The sequence below is a fragment of the Carassius carassius genome, chromosome 9 (assembly GCF_963082965.1).
Source record: "Carassius carassius chromosome 9, fCarCar2.1, whole genome shotgun sequence".
NCBI lineage: Eukaryota > Metazoa > Chordata > Actinopteri > Cypriniformes > Cyprinidae > Carassius > Carassius carassius.
Genome location: NC_081763.1, coordinates 14,628,895 through 14,650,728, shown reverse-complemented (window position 1 = coordinate 14,650,728; position 21,834 = coordinate 14,628,895). Strand labels below are relative to the sequence as shown.

Here is a 21,834-nt window from a genome sequence, read left to right as displayed (position 1 = left end):
GGTGCTTTCGTTTCATCCAGTGCTCTGAATGTAAAAAGTGTTTAATGCTAAGTATAGCCTACCAGAATTATCAATCACAGATCAATAACAAACCCGCTTGCATTGGGAGCAGTTACATAGGCATGTGAGTTAAATCCCTCTTTATTACTTAAATTTTACTAACATAAACCTATTAAAATGATACCACTCCCTTTGTACTATGATTTTTATAACTTAATACAGAGCAATAAGACCATAACATTTGATGCATTTACGATCCACATATAACCTAAGAGCCATTTAAAAGACCTGTTCGGCATTCTTCTAGAGCTGAGGCGAAGGAAAAAATAGACAGGCAGATCAGAAAGCGTGGTAGTATCTAGTGTCCATGTAGGCCCGTGTCAGTGATGGTGAACTGTATCTTTACACACAGTTTGTAAGGTAAAATGATGTGGAAATACACAAAGCATTTCAGAAGAAGGAGTACAGGCTGCACTGAAACATGTTTTAGCTGTCCATTTAAGACAGCTTAATAGGACAGAGATCAAAACTCACCCAACCCTGAGAGGAGTGCTACGTCTGACCTCACTTGGATCCAGTATAGCTGATGAATCTTCCAAAAGTGCAGGATCTTCCATCTAACAAAAAGGAAAAGAGAACAACAATTTATTTATCTCTTCCTGTAGAAATGATTCGATTTTGAATCAAAGTACACTGTAGTGTTGATAATATTGTTTCAGAAAATTGCTTTCTAAAAAAAATAAAGGGTCATTTACATACAAAAGGGCAAAGGTAAATTCAGGAGATATCAAGCTGTTGTAGTAAACTTCATATTGGTAGATGCTGTAATAGTTCAGAGCTCTACATTTTGATGTAAAGTACTTCTTTCATATTATATAAACCCTAAAAATTCTGCTACCCTTATGTCATCTTAATTTTTCAACGCATTACCATCAATCTTGAGATTTAATAACACTCAATCAGCTGACAACTTTTACCGAAAGAAACATACAATACAAGCATTACAGGCAAAACCAGGGTGACACAGAGTCACCAAAACTCTAAGACACAGAGATTGTAGCACAGAGATTAGACCATGTAAAGTTTTAAACAGCTGTTTTTTTTAAAAACACTTGAGACGCACCGCCCATCACCAGTCTATGTGAGAGCCCAAGTTAGTGTAAGTGTAAAGTGAATGATTACAAAACGTCTAACAACTTAAGTGCTTTCTCTCAAATGACATTTTATAACTTGTAAAAGAAATGTATCACAATAAAATGTTAAAGTTCAAATCTACGTTGCCCGTAAGGTGACTTGTTCAGTTTACTTAGTTTTGTCGTGGCCACGACATAATAACTTGTGGGAAAGTGATAATATGTCGTGGCCACGAGATATTAATTTGTGGGAACGTCATATTATGTCGTGGCCATGAGATCATTTTGTCGAGGTAACGACATCCTCATGTCGTGGCCTCGAGATGCTACGTTGAGGGAACAACATCCATTTCTCGTGGCCACGACTTCTTATGTTGAGGGAACGACATGTTTTTCTCGTGGCCACGAGTTTAATGTTTAATGTAAACCATAGCAACCCGGGATTATCAGAGATGGATTCATTCATATTTTATCTTGAATTAAGTAATTTGTTTGTTTGTTTGTATACTTTATTGTCCTTTTTAAGGAAATTTGTCTTGGACTCAAGCTGCATTGATTCACAACATATACATACATACACATATACACACACAACCAATAAAAAGCTAAAATATTAACAGCAGCAACAGTCACCTCTTTCCACCATATAGGCAATAAAAAATAAAAATAAAAAATGGATCCGATTCAACATTACTACATTACTACATCTTATCATTTAACATATTAATTGATACAGGAATAAATGACTTTTTGTAACGGTTGCTCTTACACAATGGGACTCTATACCGTCTCCCTGATGGCAGAAGCTGATACATTGGGAATAAAACATGGCTTGAATCACTCACTATTGTCTGTGCATTTTTAAAAATCAACGATTTCGTAAAATTGATTGAAGTGATGAGTACTCTCTTATATGGAAGTAAAATAATGACTTATGTCTTTGAAACAAAAAAGCATGCTGAATAGCACTATCTGAAAAAATAATGCATTGAATTAACAGTACTTGCATTTTAATGCCTTGTATTTCCAGGGCTTGCATCTTTAGGTCCTGAAATTTAATATAGTTGTTCGTTTAAGCTGTGAATATTTCAATTAAAAATATTTCACACACTTTTTCATAATTAAAAAAATCAATAATTCATATTCACGTTCCTGAATTCACTTCCAAAATATTAAATCGGTTAAAAAATACGATATAATATTCGACAGACAAATTTCGGTCCATTTTATTTCACTTTCCAAATTCGCTTCCACAAATTCAGTGGTTAAAATTCGGCAGATAATTCGCCCTTTCACATCCGGGAGCTGCAGGAATAGCAGTAGAGCACAGAGGCATGATCTCCAACTGCTGTCAGTCGCTCACCAGCAGGTGGTGCAAGCGGCTGTTAAATAAGGCCAAAGCAACAGGTGGATTAAGTAATACAGTTACAAAAACTGATCTGCAGAAATTAAGCAAGCGCTAGGTAGAAGTTTTGATTATCGGGGCATGTGGAAAAGCTGATTGTGCGTATGTTTATTTCAACCTCTTTGCTGTTACCAAGTAAGCAGCATTCAAAGGAGATTATAATGGTGTTTTACCCAACTCTGAATTACAGAACTAACATTACATCTAAGGAAGACACATATTGCTTTCGGTTGTTTAGTTTCCGTAACTTTGTGTCATGGCTTTTGCGTGCTGAGCTGTAATACTGGGGATCCCCTCACGTCACACTCCAGGATTCCCCAGTGACGAGTAACGCTTCTCAATCAATTAATACTGTGATATAAGACCTCAGATCTCAGAATACATTTTATTGATGATTATGCAAACTATATAGACAGTTAAGCAGATGTAAAATATGAACGAACGCTCAAGGTTTCACGCGGTTTCCCTCAGAAATCTGTTAAAGAAAAGAAAACACATTACGTGGCTCAGCGCACTAACAGCTTAAGTGCTTTCTCTCAAATGACATTTTATAACTTGTAAAAGAAATGTATCACAATAAAATGTTAAAGTTCAAATCTACGTTGCCCGTAAGGTGACTTGTTCAGTTTACTTAGTTTTGTCGTGGCCACGACATAATAACTTGTGGGAAAGTGATAATATGTCGTGGCCACGAGATATTAATTTGTGGGAACGTCATATTATGTCGTGGCCATGAGATCATTTTGTCGAGGTAACGACATCCTCATGTCGTGGCCTCGAGATGCTACGTTGAGGGAACAACATCCATTTCTCGTGGCCACGACTTCTTATGTTGAGGGAACGACATGTTTTTCTCGTGGCCACGAGTTTAATGTTTAATGTAAACCATAGCAACCCGGGATTATCAGAGATGGATTCATTCATATTTTATCTTGAATTAAGTAATTTGTTTGTTTGTTTGTATACTTTATTGTCCTTTTTAAGGAAATTTGTCTTGGACTCAAGCTGCATTGATTCACAACATATACATACATACACATATACACACACAACCAATAAAAAGCTAAAATATTAACAGCAGCAACAGTCACCTCTTTCCACCATATAGGCAATAAAAAATAAAAATAAAAAATGGATCCGATTCAACATTACTACATTACTACATCTTATCATTTAACATATTAATTGATACAGGAATAAATGACTTTTTGTAACGGTTGCTCTTACACAATGGGACTCTATACCGTCTCCCTGATGGCAGAAGCTGATACATTGGGAATAAAACATGGCTTGAATCACTCACTATTGTCTGTGCATTTTTAAAAATCAACGATTTCGTAAAATTGATTGAAGTGATGAGTACTCTCTTATATGGAAGTAAAATAATGACTTATGTCTTTGAAACAAAAAAGCATGCTGAATAGCACTATCTGAAAAAATAATGCATTGAATTAACAGTACTTGCATTTTAATGCCTTGTATTTCCAGGGCTTGCATCTTTAGGTCCTGAAATTTAATATAGTTGTTCGTTTAAGCTGTGAATATTTCAATTAAAAATATTTCACACACTTTTTCATAATTAAAAAAATCAATAATTCATATTCACGTTCCTGAATTCACTTCCAAAATATTAAATCGGTTAAAAAATACGATATAATATTCGACAGACAAATTTCGGTCCATTTTATTTCACTTTCCAAATTCGCTTCCACAAATTCAGTGGTTAAAATTCGGCAGATAATTCGCCCTTTCACATCCGGGAGCTGCAGGAATAGCAGTAGAGCACAGAGGCATGATCTCCAACTGCTGTCAGTCGCTCACCAGCAGGTGGTGCAAGCGGCTGTTAAATAAGGCCAAAGCAACAGGTGGATTAAGTAATACAGTTACAAAAACTGATCTGCAGAAATTAAGCAAGCGCTAGGTAGAAGTTTTGATTATCGGGGCATGTGGAAAAGCTGATTGTGCGTATGTTTATTTCAACCTCTTTGCTGTTACCAAGTAAGCAGCATTCAAAGGAGATTATAATGGTGTTTTACCCAACTCTGAATTACAGAACTAACATTACATCTAAGGAAGACACATATTGCTTTCGGTTGTTTAGTTTCCGTAACTTTGTGTCATGGCTTTTGCGTGCTGAGCTGTAATACTGGGGATCCCCTCACGTCACACTCCAGGATTCCCCAGTGACGAGTAACGCTTCTCAATCAATTAATACTGTGATATAAGACCTCAGATCTCAGAATACATTTTATTGATGATTATGCAAACTATATAGACAGTTAAGCAGATGTAAAATATGAACGAACGCTCAAGGTTTCACGCGGTTTCCCTCAGAAATCTGTTAAAGAAAAGAAAACACATTACGTGGCTCAGCGCACTAACAGTGACAGCGATTAAAAAACAAAACTTACATCTGACTGATGATGCAAACTATATACAGACAGATGAGGATATGAACGCAAGTTACGGAACAAGAAAAAGTGCATGTTATATATATAAAATAATTTATTTAATTTATTAAAAAAATAATTAATGAATGAATAAGGGGCCATTCACATATCGCGCCTAATAACGCGTGGAAAAGGCTATGTGCGCCGCTTTCTCCTTTTTTCCAAAGCGCTCGGGCAGAAGCGCTCCTGAGGCTAAGCAACAATGACGCGCTCTCTCCGTGAAGACGCGGAAATTTCAGCAAAGGATAAATGGATTTGCAGCACAAAAAAAATCGGTTTCAGTAGCTCTGATACTAAGTTTATTTCAAAGTGGCAATCCATATACAGCTATGATCAGCTGGTCCTTCATCTTGGCTGAGCTTTCAACGTTCAGGGAAAGGATGAAGCTGAATGTTTAGTTCTTGTCACATGACCTGCGGTGCACTTGTGGCATTCTGAAAGTTGAGATGTTTTTAACTCGATGCAGTGCGGATGCGCCTGGAAAAAACGGGCGCGTCGCACCGCGTGCGCATCGCGACCGCGTCGCTTCCATTATGAGCGCGCATACCGCGTGCCTACCTTGAAAATAACGAAATTGAGCATGCAAAAGACGCGATATGTGAACGCCCCCTAAGAACTGCGGTCTTCTACTTCAAATATGCCGTGGAGAATCACAGAAAGTGACCGAATTCAAGAACATTGTTGCGGCATCTCTCAAGCAACGAATAAACACCGCTAACTCGGAGAATGCAGTGAAAACTCCTCTTCTCGTGTCTGCCCTAGACCCTCGGCACAAACATCTCAGGTTTCTCGATGAAAACATGAGAGAAGTAAGAAAAAAAACTTTTTTTGAACATTATCAGAACATTTTCCTTGATGCGAGTGGTGCGGATGCAGTCGCCACGAAGAAGATGCAATGCCCACTCGTTGGAAAAGGCTGAGCCAGTTCTTCAGCGATGATTACAGAGAGTCCAGTCGAGACGAGTGGGAGCAGTTCTTGCTGGAGCCATGTATTCCACCAGATGAGGATCCCATTCAGTGGTGAAACGAAAACACGAAGCGCTTCACAAAACGTATTCGCTTAGCACACCGTTATTTGTGAGTCCCAACAACGTCTGTGCCGTCAGAGCGCGTTTTCTCCACGGCCGGCCTTATTGTTAACAGACTCAGGAGCCGACTTTCCCCCGATCATGTTTACATGCCCGTGTTTCTTAACAAGAACATGTAAAACAATAAAAAAAGCAAAAAAGATTTGCTGACAGTTTAAAAGTTAGGTGTACAATATAATTGCTGCAGGCTGCTTTACCCTGTACTTTTATTTGTTTGCACGCATTGTTAAAGGTTTTCAGCTACAAAACACAATGTGTAATGTTTGTTTTAAAATGTGTAATGTTTTAAAAGCTTATTGTGTGTAAGCTTGTTCAAAATGACGAAAACAAATGTTGCTGAAAAATAATGTCTGACTCATTAAACTTAATTTAAATAAACAAATATTCGAATATTCTTTTTTTGTGAGCTCAAATATTCGAATGTGATATTTGTGGAAAACGCCCATCCCTAGTAAGTCAGTCTTGTATCTAGCAATGTACTACAACTGTTGGAACATGAAAACCCTTTCCAGGGATCTTTAATATGTAAATAATTGTATACTGTAAATATATGAAGGGAGGTATTGGCAAAATCTCACCTGTAGAAAATCACTATGAGAAATACAAGATTAAGAATTTGACTGTGTTATTTAAAATTTTAATTAAAACACATTGGACCTTTTAACCCAGTCAGTGGAATTGTCAGACGGTCCCTTGGGTGCGGCAGCACGTCAATAATTTCTTCAGTTTAAATTTTCAGAATATACCTAGATTGTTTTTAACTCATTTTTTTTATGTTAATATAAATTGGTTGCATATTGTTAAAACTAATCGTGGTATTGATATCTTTGTGTGACTGTCGACTTTATAGATCAGCGGTAATGGAAATCAATTATAAAGAAAATGCAGCGCATTGGATTCTTTTTCGACCCCATTTGCTTGCCTGTATATAGTTTGCATAATCATCAATAAAATGTATTCTGAGATCTGAGTTCTTATATCACAGTATTAATTGATTGAGAAGCGTTACTCCTCACTGGGGAATCCTGGAGTGTGACGTGAGGGGATCCCCAGTATTACAGCTCAGCACGCAAAAGCCATGACACAAAGTTACGGAAACTAAACAACCGAAAGCAATATGTGTCTTCCTTAGATGTAATGTTAGTTCTGTAATTCAGCGTTGGGTAAAACACCATTATAATCTCCTTTGAATGCTGCTTACTTGGTAACAGCAAAGAGGTTGAAATAAACATACGCACAATCAGCTTTTCCACATGCCCCAATAATCAAAACTTCTACCTAGCGCTTGCTTAATTTCTGCAGATCAGTTTTTGTAACTGTATTACTTAATCCACCTGTTGCTTTGGCCTTATTTAACAGCCGCTTGCACCACCTGCTGGTGAGCGACTGACAGCAGTTGGAGATCATGCCTCTGTGCTCTACTGCTATTCCTGCAGCTCCCGGATGTGAAAGGGCGAATTATCTGCCGAATTTTAACCACTGAATTTGTGGAAGCGAATTTGGAAAGTGAAATAAAATGGACCGAAATTTGCCTGTCGAATATTATACATCGTATTTTTTTAACCGATTTAATATTTTGGAAGTGAATTCTGGAACGTGAATATGAAGATTGATTTTTTAATTATGAAAAGGTGTGTGAAATATTTTCAATTGAAATATTCACAGCTTAAATGAACAACTATATAAAATTTCAGGACCTAACAATGCAAGCCCTGGAAATACAAGGCATTAAAATGCAAGTACTGTTAATGCAATGCATTATTTTTCAGTTAGTGCTATTCAGCATGCTTTTTTGTTTCAAAGACATAAGTCATTATTTTACTTCCATACTCTTACACCCATAACTTTCATTGCAATTTTTACAAGACGAGCAAGCTGTGATTTTAATTGGACCGAAAGATTGCCATACCAAGTTTGCATCCCATAATTCAAAAGACTACCTAAGACAGCGTAATAGAATAATTGCATAATTCTCTGATTTACACCAAACAGCCTAAGTCGTCTCAAAAAATATAAGCGTTGTTGAAATTTTGAACAAATGTACTCAATGTGGGCTCTCCAAGTAAATGAACGATCAATGACCACACCTAGATACTTATAGGTATCCACCTGCTCAATGATGTTGTCATAGATGATAACTGGGCTATAATCACCTAATCTTTTTGGGTCTATTATCATTTCCTTCGTTTTTGATACATTTACGATAAGATGATTTACATTACACCACCACACAAAATTCTCAATTTCAGACTGATACGCTAATATATCATGATCTTTGTCTAAGAGACTCAATATCACTGTGTCGTCAGAGTATTTGATAATATAATTATTCTTATTTATACTAAGACAGTCATTTGTATAAAGAGTAAACAAAAAAGGAGAGCATACGCAACCTTGAGGCGCACCAATACTAATAGATTTAACATCAGAAAGTGTATTATTTACTTTTACATATTGAGTACGATTGGTTAAAAAAGAAAAGAACCACTTAATGATAAAAGGGTTGACATTACTTTTTACAAGCTTACCGAGGAGTAACTGCGGCTGAAGCGTATTAAAAGCGGAGCTGAAATCTACAAAGAGCAGTCGTGCATAAGCATTAGAAATTTCTAGATGTCGAAGAGTCTATAAAAGAGAGATATTAAAGAGATATAAAAACTTTTTTTATCCATCCTACAGTCTTGTAAGTCCATTAACTGATAGTCTTTCCCTGTAATATGTGTACATTATTATTATTATTATTATTAGCCTATTATTATTGGGTTTTTTTTATTTCGTTTATATTATTATTTTTTGCCTCAATTTCGATCTCTTTACTTAACATTCTTAATACTTTTATAAATAATAGCGTACTGTAAATGCTCGACATTAACATAAAATGTCAATGTAAATGGATTCATTTTATATGTATAAATAATATAATAATTTCTTAATTCAAAATAAAATATGAATGAATCTATCTCTGATAATCCTGGGTTGCTATGGTCAAGCAGGTTTGTTTACGCATTAAACTCGTGGCCACGAGAAAAACATGTCGTTCCCTCAACATAAGAAGTCGTGGCCACGAGAAATGTTTGTTGTTCCCTCAACATAGCATCTCGAGGCCACGACATAATGATGTCGTTACATTGATAAAATTATCTTGAGGCCACGACGAGTTATGATGTCGTGGCCACGACAAAACTAAGTAAACCGAACAAGTCACCTTATGGGCACCGTACAAATCAGTGTTCGGGAAGCACAGAAATGTTTGGTCAAAGATCTCCAACAGGCTCAAAGACAGAAAAGAAACATCCTGGTAGTAGTTAATTAATACTACTATTAATAGAAATTAATCATAATATCTGCACTGTTTGTACTCTATCTGCCATGTGCCTTGTGCTGCTTTATTTATCCTTTTTTTTATATATATATGTCCTTATTTGTGTATTTGTATAGTTGTATTTTATATATATATTTAATCTGTATTTTTACGTTCTACTGCTAGTGTTATCTGTATGCACCAGGGTCTGAGGGTAACGCAGTTTCAATTCTCTGTACGTATGTACATGTAAAGAATTGACAAAGCTGACTTTGACTTGAATTATCACGGGTACAAAAAGCTGTTCTATTTTTTTACAGTTTCAAGAAATATGTGAATACACCTTGCAGAACTGGTATTGGGAAGGGCATTTTGAGGGCGGCTGAGATGAGACCAGGAATTTAGAGAATGGCATTTCAATCTATTACACATGCATCTGACTTTGTCAGCTTGAACATCATCACAGACATGGGGAACAATATGGTTCCTCTGTATGTTACAGTGTTTGTTCATTTGACTATTAAATAGTGTTAATTATTCTGATCTGATCATTTCTATTCAAATACCACCACTGTATGACATTTCTGAGTAAGGGCCATTTTACACAGTAAAGGGGAACAGTGAGTTTCCAGTTTTAGGTTAAATGGAAGAGAAGTGGAACATGGCAGAATGAAAGATGACACAAAAAGTGGCACCAAAACAGAGGTTCTGCTACCTTTCTTACATGTTACATAAAATTGACAAATCCAAGGTGATTTTATAACTTAAATAGTATTCAGCTTTTATTTGTTCATAGAATAATGTGGAAGAGAGGTTTATTGTAGTATTTTATGGCTTCATTAGACATCATTTACATGAAACAGACTACAATATTAGTACATATGAGCAATCGCCTCAGATGCAACATATTTTTGCACAAGCTGAAGTAGCAGCGGATATTGTTGTGGTTGCACAGGCACGTTTCACACCGCCTCTCAAGAGACAACAAAGACTGCAAGACCACGAGCAAAGCTTGCCGCCTTTCATGTACTGTGTAAAATACCTCTAAGGCCACAGCAAACTCTAAAAGCTAAAGGTTTTGTAAGAGATGAGGTATTACAGACCTCATTAAAGAACTGCTGTGTTCGTCTGAGAATGTGCTTAAGCTCAGTCAGCTCCAGGAAGTTCTTCTTTAAGGCTTCCTGGTTGGTGTTTATCTCTTTCAGCTCATTCTCCAGCTTTTCAAAGGTGGCCTACAAAAAGTGAATAAAGGTCACATCACATTTAGTGCATTAAAAAGTGTTCACAGCTTAAGTACTGTCAAATTCAAACATATTATGTCCGTTCCAAAACCTAATTTTCAGCATCATTACTCCAGTCTTCACTGTCACATGATCCTTCAGAAATCATTCTTATAAAATGCTGATTTGCTGCACAAAATTATTATTATTTTAAATTTTGAAAACAGTTGCGCTGCTTAATATTTTTTTGTAACTTTTTACATTTTTTTCAGTATGCTTTGAAGAACACAATGTTCAAAATATATATTACTATATATAAGATATATATAATTCAGTAAGTTAATCCATAATGAACTACTCTAATCAAAACATTTCAGTATTAAATGGCACAAGGATATTTGTAATCCATCTCTCTCCTCATCTGCCATCACTGTGCTCTTCACAATGTATTACCGGATTGCCTTCTCAGGGAAGGATACATAATACCATCTTAAAATTTTGGCCAAAATAATATATTTTAGGAGGCGGCATAATAATGTTGAACCATTTAGGAATAACCTTTACATAATCTCTTAAAAGATATTGCCTCTGTAGGCAGCGCACAATGTTTTGAAATGGAGCGACTTTAAATATGGGTTATTTTTATTTCTAATTAAAATTTTCACCCTCATTTTGAGCTGTGCATGAAGTTTTTATACCTCCAAATCAATCATGTCTCGTGGAAGAGGGACCTCTGGGTTCTCCCCTGTGTCTAAAACAGGTATGTTAGCCTTTTTGATTTCCTTCTCAACAAATCCTTGAAAAGAAAAAAAAAACATGATCAAGCAGCAGAAACAGAAAAGGAGAGAAACAAAATGTTTTTGAACAGCTTTCCACTGAGTTTAACCAGAACACATGATGCTTTGTCAGAAATAATTTTCAGCTCACTATGTCAGCAATGCTCACTTAATAACTCACTTAGTTTGCGGTCCATCTCCTCACACCGACGGACTTCATTCACAAACTTCCTCTGGAAAATGTTCACATCGGGGTTCAACTGCAATTCAAAGAAAGTGAAAAGGTCAATGATCTATAAATACACAATTAACATTCTCTCAAAGACAAGGAAGCCACATTCACACCCTGAGGTTTAGGAAAAAGCTGCAAAGTAGTCATATTTACAGCTGGACAATGAATCCACATAAAATGAAAACAACACTGCTGGCTGATAAATGACTAGATTAGGGTTCAAGGATGAGTGAGCACTCTCTAAGGCCACTTTGAGCATTGCTTCACAAACACTTCCTGTGTAAGGTCATAACGTGTGTGTATCTGTGTGTTTATAACCAAGACCTGTCAAAACAAATCGAGTAGTGCAAACTCTTTGATTGTAGCTAAAATATAACAAATACAAAATGAAAATAAATAATGTACTGTTGATACCGGATCTTTAAATAAGGCAGCAACAAAAGTTTACCTGAAGTGACTTGTACCATTTTCTTGTAGCATCTATTCAAAGTCTATGAATGTGAGTTTTGATGCTTATTTCATCAGGGGAAAAATCTGGAATATTTGACCTCTCCCATTATTGCTATCACATAATCGCTTCATCGTTAATTCAGTAGTTAACACTGCAAGCGTGTAAATTTTGTAGCTTCATTCATTACAATGGGACAATTATAACTTTAGAGGCCATAAAGAAATATTCTGACTAGACAATTAGACTCTACCTATCAAGCTAACAATTAGTTTGCAAAATTCAATTTCCCTAAAGGAGAAAAATGTGTGCTACATACAGTATCCTACAACAGTTAGTATTGCACTTTTTATGGTCATTGCTTTTCACGGTTTAAGCCTACGTGTCCATTCATCAAACGCTTTAAATATTCCTTAATTCGGGCATCCAGGACACATTAAGCCACCAAATGACTTGATCCACATTTTTATGCTGACATTTGACAAGGATGACTTCATTGTTACTGCCATGAGTCACTATGAATTAAGCACCACCCTCTGTGGTTTTAAATGGGTTTCACAATAAACAGGTGGTCTATACTTACATCTCTGAATTGCACCATGCCAATCTCCCCCAACTCACTGACACAGCAGAAGGCGGACTCAGACTGGAGGAAAAGCTGGGCCAGGGTCATCTCTTCACTGCGGAACAGTTCCCCCATTATGCACTGCTGTCTACCCAGTGCACTAAAGTGGAGAATATCTGGATGAAAAACACAAATGCTAATAATGTAAATACTAAAAGTTTCACATAAACAGAGTGATATATCTGTTTGACACTAAGCACAGTGGTAAAGTCACACTGATTGAGCGAATACAGTTTTACTTTAAGCAAAAGGAAGGAAGACTGCCCTGAAAACAGCAAGTCAGCATTTTAACCTCAAAATATGCAAAGAATTCTGATGTTTACTGCTTTTGTGGAAATTCAGTTATGCTCACAGCCCTGTAAAATAATACTGCTACAACTGAATGGTGTGAGCCGAGTTTCATTGGACACGGCCAATAGTTTACAAAGTCATGAGAATCATGTGAATGTTTTATTTTCAAGGCATTAAACATTTAATGGTTATCTGACAAGAAGTTTGCTTATTAGGGATGCATCAGCATAAAAGTTAATGATGCTATGCATCAATTAAATAAAGTGTGCATTGTTGGCATTTGTATTGTGATGCATCATTTGTAACATATTTGCATTACTAATTTTTTTTTAATGTATATATAATTATTAGTACATACTAAACTGTTTCTCAAGAGTTCTTTCATCACCACTGTTGCTACGCAGCTGCTGTAGCTGCTGCAATAGTAAGGCCTGTTTGTGAAAGGGCCATGCGTTAGAAGTCAGAAGGCACATAAATTAGGCTAATTTATGATTTGCTGTCTGTCTGAACCAAATACATAAATAGGGCTGTGCCGATCGTTATGCGCATCTCGTCAGTAAAGCCGGTTCTCTAATCAGTGGTAAATTCCATCAGGTGCCTGATTTCACATAGAGCAGCTGTTACTACACAGAGCCGTTGTTAACTGAGAAGATGCGCAAATCCACGTTCATTTTCAGCGTTTATTTGTGCATCTTCTCAGTTAACAACGGCTCTGTGTAGAAACAGCTGCTCGATGTGAAATCACGCACCTGATGGAATTTAAGGCTGATTAGAGAACCGGCTTTACTGACGAGATGCGCATTAACGATCGGCCGATCGTGATCGGCACAGCCCTAATATTGAACTATCTGTCCATATTGAATAAAATAGCATCATATTTTTTTCCATTGCATCGTATTGCATTGAATCGCATCGTGTTGGATTTAATCGAATCGTAATCAGATCGCACTGCATCGTAATGGGGTGAATCGTATTGCATTGGTAGCTTCTATATAATATGCATCTTTGGTGTATCGTAGGCTATACATTGAGATGCATATCACATCGGCCTCAGTTATGGAGATGCACTTCCATATATATGTGTGTGTGTGTGTGTGTGTGTGTGTGTGTGTGTGTGTGTGTGTGTGTGTGAAAACAGAGAAAGAAATATATAGATATACAGACAGATAGAGAAAAGTATGAGTCTAAAATAAGACAAAGTATGTTACACAATCACTCGCACCACCTACTAAACATTGAGGGTGGAGCCAAATCAAACTGCTGTAAAGGAAAGGAAATAACAAAAATGGAACTTGGTACAATAATAATAATTATATCCCCATTGTCTTGTTTTCTTAATCGCTAAAATCATAATTGAACTGATTTTGATTAATCGACCAGTCCCTACTACTAAAGGCAAAGCTTCTGCCTCCTTTCATAATACCAAGAGCATTATGCATTTCCATCTAGACTATACTGAACTAATAACTTCTCAGAAACAATAAGACAATCCAGTAAAAATCTTTAGGAAAGATTCCACAGTCTTGTGCCCAGAGGACATGCAAAGAATGTTATGCTTCTGTGCCGTTTCATCATTCTCATCGCATGTGATGCTACAAAAAGCTGAGAAAAACACACAGGAGCATTCAGTCATTACACAGAATAACCCAATGAACTTAACTTTCCCTGGACCTACCGCTACAACTGCATGAAATGTGCTGTCCTAGGACAAATCCTGATCTTCCCAGTCAAATGCGTGTGGTCCAATCAAAGTAGTGAATTGTAAATTGTAGCCCATTCTTCAAAGCAGCCCCTCACTCTGCATGAAAGAAGCTTACTATTCATTAAGAATAATTGTACGATGGGCTCCTCACAGGGAGCAGATTATGGATTAAGCTGCGCCATGTGACTCTCCATACTAAACATTACCAACACAGAGGCACTTTTTGGCAGGTTAAGACACAAAGAAAATCGATAGAGGAGAAAAAGCAATTAAATGTTTTTATAACGTCTATTTTACAACTTTAAGTGGTATAAATGAGACATAAGTAGTCTTTGTTTCATAGGCAATTCCACATGTGCTGAATAATGCAGCACCTTGTGTAATTATCAAGATGCAGATACTCTTTCAGTTGAATCCTGACATTTTCTCCATTCTCCTATCCACCTTATTCTTAAATGCATAAGTAAGCCGTTTTATGTGAATGTGCGAGACATAGGGTTCATTAGCCACTGTAGGGAAATAATGAGAAGAATAACAATGCGCAGTAAACAACAAAACTGTTTGCACTACAAAGCAGTGTGTCCATAATTAACACAATACATTAATTTAATATGAGAAGACTGAGAAGAGTTTGCAATAACTGTTTGTTTTGTATTATTTGGAAAATGTTTAGTTTCTATTACACTACATTATTAAGTTGTTGTTGTTTTTTGTCTCCTACTCACTTCACTGTAATGACGTTACAGCTCTGTTTTAGATGTATTATTTATTTAATAAAATGGTTTAGTTATTTGAGTAATTTATTTAATTTATTTTTTACATGTTACACTGTTTACATGTACATAACGTAACACAACATAACGTCATACAAAGACATTCACACATAGAGATTATATTATCAGTAACGTTATATTAGTTGCTTTGCTAAATGGTGAGCAGTCAAGAGTTTTCTGAACCCCTTTTTTCAGTTCTTGTATACTAAATACCAAGCGGAAATCACTTCCGCAATGATAAAATAACTCGTATTTTATCGTTGAACTGCAAGAAGGGGTAAACACAGGCATCGGTTTATTAACTAGTCTGACAGAGGAAATTCATGTACGTTAGCTGTCAACCCAAGCTTATGTGTCAACAAGTAACTTAGCAGGGAAACGTAAAGTGGCACTTTATTTACTTCAGTTTTCTATTGTTACTAATGGAAGGGTATTCCTATAAGGTTCAAACTTAAACTTGAATAAAACATTAAAAAATGACAACAACTAAGCAGCAATACCAGAGTTAAAACGCTAATGCTAATTATCCCGGACAGGTTGTTACCTCAGATAACGTAAACAATCAACAACACGTGCATTCCAAAAAGCTGAAAGAAAACACGCTCTTCTCTTCTAAATACATCTTACTGGACGTTTCAATATAGTTAACAAGTGAGAATAAAGTTATTTTTAGCAAGAACAACGTAACTTACTGAAACAGTTGAAACGGGTTGCTGGTCTGAAGCTTCTGACTCGCGAACGTCAGCTGACCAGAACGAGACGAAAGTGACGTCACGAACGGCCCGGTCCTGGTCACGTGATCGAAGTTACCTGGGGCAAGTTCAAACTCAAACCGGTGTTCATTCAACGTTTTGCTGCGGTTTCCGGTTCGAACGACATGTTTCCTGAAAAAGGTGTGCAACGGGGTTTGAGATACGTTTTCTCTTGTTCGGTGGGTGTGTCAAAAATGTAAACACGATCAGCAGCAGCATGTATATATAAGCCACTGGAATTAAAGAGACAGCTTGCACAATGTAATTAACGTCTAAATAATTTCACAAGAGCAAGTATATTGTTTGCACGTTTATTTACATTAAAGACAAAATAATTGAAATAATAAGAGCACAAGTAAAGATCTGGAACTTCCTTAAGTCTGTCTAAATATTATTTAGTAACTACAATGTCTTTTGGCCCATATCCTTTCCTTGAGAAGATGTGTAGACACTGATTAATGTAACATAAAAATACTATACATATTTATACTAGGGATGCACCGAATATTCGGCCACCGAAAATTTTCGGCCGAAAATGGCCAAAAAGTGCATTTTCGGTTTTCGGCCGAAACACTTTTATTACCGAAACAACACGGCCGAAATGTTATGATGACGCAAACAGAAACCGCGACCTGCACATGCACCTGCATAGCGCAGACCACGAGCTCCCCGCGTCATTCACTTCACACCAGTGGGTCTTAATAGAGAACATTCTCTCTATTCTTATTCCTTTATTCGCAGCACTAAAGCGTCTCCTAACAAAGAGATTGAGACGGACCACGAAGTGAAAACAAAGAAAAGTACAGTCTTATAGAGTCTGTTAGCACACGTCTCACTGAGATCTTTTCGGATCCTCCGCACTTCATCGCGAATGTGCTTGATCCGCGTTATAAAGACCATTACTTGGACGCGGAAATATGGCAGAGCACACGAGAAATGCTCCAGGCCGCGCTGGATGCGGAGAACCCGCGTGGAGACGGAGAAGCGCCAAGCGCAGGAGACTGAGATCAGAGCGCAAAAAAAAAAAAAGACTCGTCTCTGCATATATAATACACACACATATACATATACATGCATAATATCAGATTGTAGCCATATTTCTGCTAGATTTTTTGCTAGATTTCTGCTTTAATTTGATAAAAATGTTTATTTATGCCCTGGCCCTATTTAAATACACTCTCTCAAATATTTCTCAAATGTCAGGCAGATGACAAGCTCAACTGCTCAACAGCTAGATGGTTATCTGTCTGAAGTCCCCATCCCCAGAAGTGATAACAGTCTTGCCTACTGGAGAAGTAATGCACTTTCTAGTACTACAGAGAAAAATTTCAAATGCTCTTCACCTAAATGCACTTTTTATGAGAGAACAGTTAATTTTAAAACCTTTCTGCAGGCCAGTAGGTCTGTACATTATTATTTAATATACAGATGAGTGGGATTAAATTTTAGTTTGAATTTTATTTTATACTGTGCATTGTTGCAATGTGCTTAATAAATATTTGCATAATTTGTAATTATGCATTTTTATGTTTTTTTATAATTTATGTAATTGTAATTATCTTTGAAACTTTAATATTAATTTATGCAATTGCAATGTTTTAATTTTAGTAAAGTTAGTACACGGTCATAGCAATGGTACTAATAATTGGGATAATTTCTTTCGGTGTTTCGGTTTCGGTTTTCGGCCTTGGTTTTCTCTTTTTCGGTTTTCGGTTTCGGCCAAGAATTTTCATTTCGGTGCATCCCTAATTTATACATTTTGCTATTGTATTGTGGAGTGACACTTTCATAAGCTTTTCTATACGTCTCTGATTATATAATGGTAAATATTACAATATCATAGCACAACAATCAGCAATAATGATAAGCCTAATACTCAAAATAATAAGGTCATATAGATCAGAACACAGTCTTGGATGGATGGAAAGTGGATCCTTCACCTGAAATGTGTGTCTTTTCATCCTGAAATGCGAGACAAATGTTGGATCACAATAATTAATAAGTACAGTTTCCACAAATCCCTTCACTCGATTGGGATGTTCTCTTTTATTCTGGACGGCAAGGGCAGTTACTGTAACATCGAGAGGATTTTGCAGTATTAAACACGTATTTATACCGATTTCATCAGAACACAAAGATTGGCCTTCTCAGCTGCCATAGCTGCAACTCTTGTGTCATCAGAACAGTGTTCAACGCAGCACCGTTTCCTGGGCAGGGTGGTTCTGACAGCACTGCTAGAGTAAGACCTTCCCAATGTTTAAAAAGGTCATTTTTCCCTCACTATTTTCACTGTTCCTCATTGGTTTGCTTTTTGCATGATGGTGGTTACCTTGGTATAAGACCACTTTCTGTTGTCTCACTGTCCTACACATTTATTTATTTATTTTTTACTTCTTAGCCTAACCCAGATTAAATAATGCTTGATGTAACCATCTTCTACCTCATACAGCCTGGTGCCTTTTTCCCTTTTTGATACAAAAGTGACCAATATACATTTTTCAACAGCAGAGAATCACAAACAGTGGCTTGAAACTGAGAGCTCAAATGCCAAGAGGTCACTGTCTATAGAATATGTCACTGTCTCTCTAATGAGGGAAGAGCTACACAGAGGAGGATGGGTGAATCAGCACTAGTGTGTAAATTTAGAATCACAAGATTAACTGGACTTGTCCAAAGTGCTGAGTCAACAGATCACAGATCAGACAGCTCAGAGCATTCAACCCAGTAAATGACCCGTGACAAACATGGCCCATGGAGGCTAACTAATTAAGGAATGTTATCGACTTTAAACAAGGTTAACTCAGGTAATGTAAATGGGAAAAAAGTGTCCCAATTTACCAGGATTCACCCTAAGTGAATAACAATTATATTAACTGACAGAAAAGATGTACTGTTTTTCTGAATATATCATTAAAGTATAAGCGTAAATCCCAGAGGGGATGGAGGGACAGCACCCCCCATCTGAGGGTTGTCAAGTTTAGAAAGATTTTGAGTCTCCCCTCCCTTGCCTCACAGTGCTTTGGTCCAAATGCCTGCTTTGTTTTTTTACATCACCTACACACGCACAAGTCCTGTGAGAGAGATGTCAATTACCCCCCCCCCCCACTGTTAGACGAAATTTATAACCCTGCATTAAAGTAGTAATGATGTGAATAAAATAAATAACACGTGTCATCATTTACTTGCTATCATGTCATTTCAAACCTTTAAGTTCTTTCATGCTTTATATATGTATATATATGTATATATACAACCCGAATTCCGGAAAAGTTGGGACGTTTTTTAAATTTTAATAAAATGAAAACTAAAAGACTTTCAAATCACATGAGCCAATATTTTATTCACAATAGAACATAGATAACGTAGCAAATGTTTAAACTGAGAAATTGTACACTTTTATCCACTTAATTAGCTCATTTAAAATTTAATGCCTGCTACAGGTCTCAAAAAAGTTGGCACGGGGGCAACAAATGGCTAAAAAAGCAAGCAGTTTTGAAAAGATTCAGCTGGGAGAACATCTAGTTAATTGATATCAGGTCTGTAACATGATTAGCTATAAAAGCTTTGTCTTAGAGAAGCAGAGTCTCTCAGAAGTAAAGATGGGCAGAGGCTCTCCAATCTGTGAAAGACTGCGTAAAAAAATTGTGGAAAACTTTAAAAACAATGTTCCTCAACGTCAAATTGCAAAGGCTTTGCAAATCTCATCATCTACAGTGCATAACATCATCAAAAGATTCAGAGAAACTGGAGAAATCTCTGTGCGTAAGGGACAAGGCCGGAGACCTTTATTGGATGCCCGTGGTCTTCGGGCTCTCAGACGACACTGCATCACTCATCGGCATGATTGTGTCAATGACATAACTAAATGGGCCCAGGAATACTTTCAGAAACCACTGTCGGTAAACACAATCCGCCGTGCCATCAGCAGATGCCAACTAAAGCTCTATCATGCAAAAAGGAAGCCATATGTGAACATGGTCCAGAAGCGCCGTCGTGTCCTGTGGGCCAAGGCTCATTTAAAATGGACTATTTCAAAGTGGAATAGTGTTTTATGGTCAGACGAGTCCAAATTTGACATTCTTGTTGGAAATCACGGACGCCGTGTCCTCCGGGCTAAAGAGCAGGGAGACCTTCCAGCATGTTATCAGCGTTCAGTTCAAAAGCCAGCATCTCTGATGGTATGGGGGTGCATAAGTGCATACGGTATGGGCAGCTTGCATGTTTTGGAAGGCTCTGTGAATGCTGAAAGGTATATAAAGGTTTTAGAGCAACATATGCTTCCCTCCAAACAACGTCTATTTCAGGGAAGGCCTTGTTTATTTCAGCAGGACAATACAAAACCACATACTGCAGCTATAACAACAGCATGGCTTCGTCGTAGAAGAGTCCGGGTGCTAACCTGGCCTGCCTGCAGTCCAGATCTTTCACCTATAGAGAACATTTGGCGCATCATTAAACGAAAAATACGTCAAAGACGACCACGAACTCTTCAGCAGCTGGAAATCTATATAAGGCAAGAATGGGACCAAATTCCAACAGCAAAACTCCAGCAACTCATAGCCTCAATGCCCAGACGTCTTCAAACTGTTTTGAAAAGAAAAGGAGATGCTACACCATGGTAAACATGCCCCGTCCCAACTATTTTGAGACCTGTAGCAGAAATCAAAATTGAAATGAGCTCATTTTGTGCATAAAATTGTAAACTTTCTCAGTTTAAACATTTGCTATGTTATCCATGTTCTATTGTGAATAAAATATTGGCTCATGTGATTTGAAAGTCTTTTAGTTTTCATTTTATTAAAATTTAAAAAACGTCCCAACTTTTCCGGAATACGGGTTGTATATATATATATATATATAAAATCTGTTTAACTGGGGTGGGGGGGGGGGGCATGATACATGAATATTGTGAATTTGGAATGATATGGTTTTCAACCTCATTTCATTGATTCTATCACAAGGCTTATCAGCCTAAATTTCTGTCTGTTTCTCATCCAAAGCAAGCATATGGCCTCAGAACACATATGCATGCAGTAAATAGATGTAAAGCTCACAAGTAGCGTAGAAATTTTTTACAAATACTTTAATGGTGCTTTTGTGACCTTTTTAAAGTTTGAAAGCTTCTGCCCTCATCAATTGTAAATTCTAAGAGCAACAAGTTCATCCTTCAAAATGTTTTTCTATAAATTATAAAAGGGCATCATACAACTGCACATATATAGGGGTTACAGCTGATTTCATAATAGTCATGATTCTCCTCAACATGTCACTTGAGGCCTCAAATGTGTTTGTTAGTGCGGGGCAGGCTATGAATAGTGACATCTGTTAGTTGCAAAAATTACTCTCAGTCTCAAATCAAAAAAGAATATCATTCATCTAAATGGAAGACTGATTTTGGTTTCTATTTAGAGCATTGAGGGCCTATGGGAGAGCTATAGGGAAATTGCTCTTTTTTTTACTTACAAGTGTCAGTATATGTGCAACATGTCTATGTATTCTTAGGACATGCATTGGTGTGGATGAACATGATTTGTGTGTTTATGGCATATTATAGCCTTTTTATGTAGGCTGGTAACATCAACAGGCTGCAACTTATTTAATGGTTCGAGTGCGCAATACGCATGCCATGTGTGCCTCT

General features: G+C 37.0%; 1 protein-coding gene across 5 annotated transcripts in view; it reads right to left on the bottom strand.

Moving 5' to 3' along the window:
* The window catches only part of LOC132149038 (V-type proton ATPase 116 kDa subunit a 1-like), a 32,347-nt gene extending 16,094 nt beyond the window's left edge, over window positions 1-16,253 (bottom strand). For all 5 annotated transcript variants that reach the window (XR_009434995.1, XM_059557931.1, XM_059557932.1 and 2 more), the window contains exons 1-6: window positions 16,133-16,253; window positions 12,637-12,794; window positions 11,555-11,633; window positions 11,296-11,393; window positions 10,481-10,609; window positions 535-617 (exon numbers count right to left, since the gene is read on the bottom strand). Coding sequence is in view for 4 of the 5 variants with exons in the window: in XM_059557931.1 (XP_059413914.1) it covers window positions 535-617; window positions 10,481-10,609; window positions 11,296-11,393; window positions 11,555-11,633; window positions 12,637-12,753 (506 nt within the window). In the remaining variant the exon portion in view is untranslated. The remainder of the gene's footprint in view (window positions 1-534; window positions 618-10,480; window positions 10,610-11,295; window positions 11,394-11,554; window positions 11,634-12,636; window positions 12,795-16,132) is intronic.
* Window positions 16,254-21,834: the final 5,581 nt, after the last annotated feature.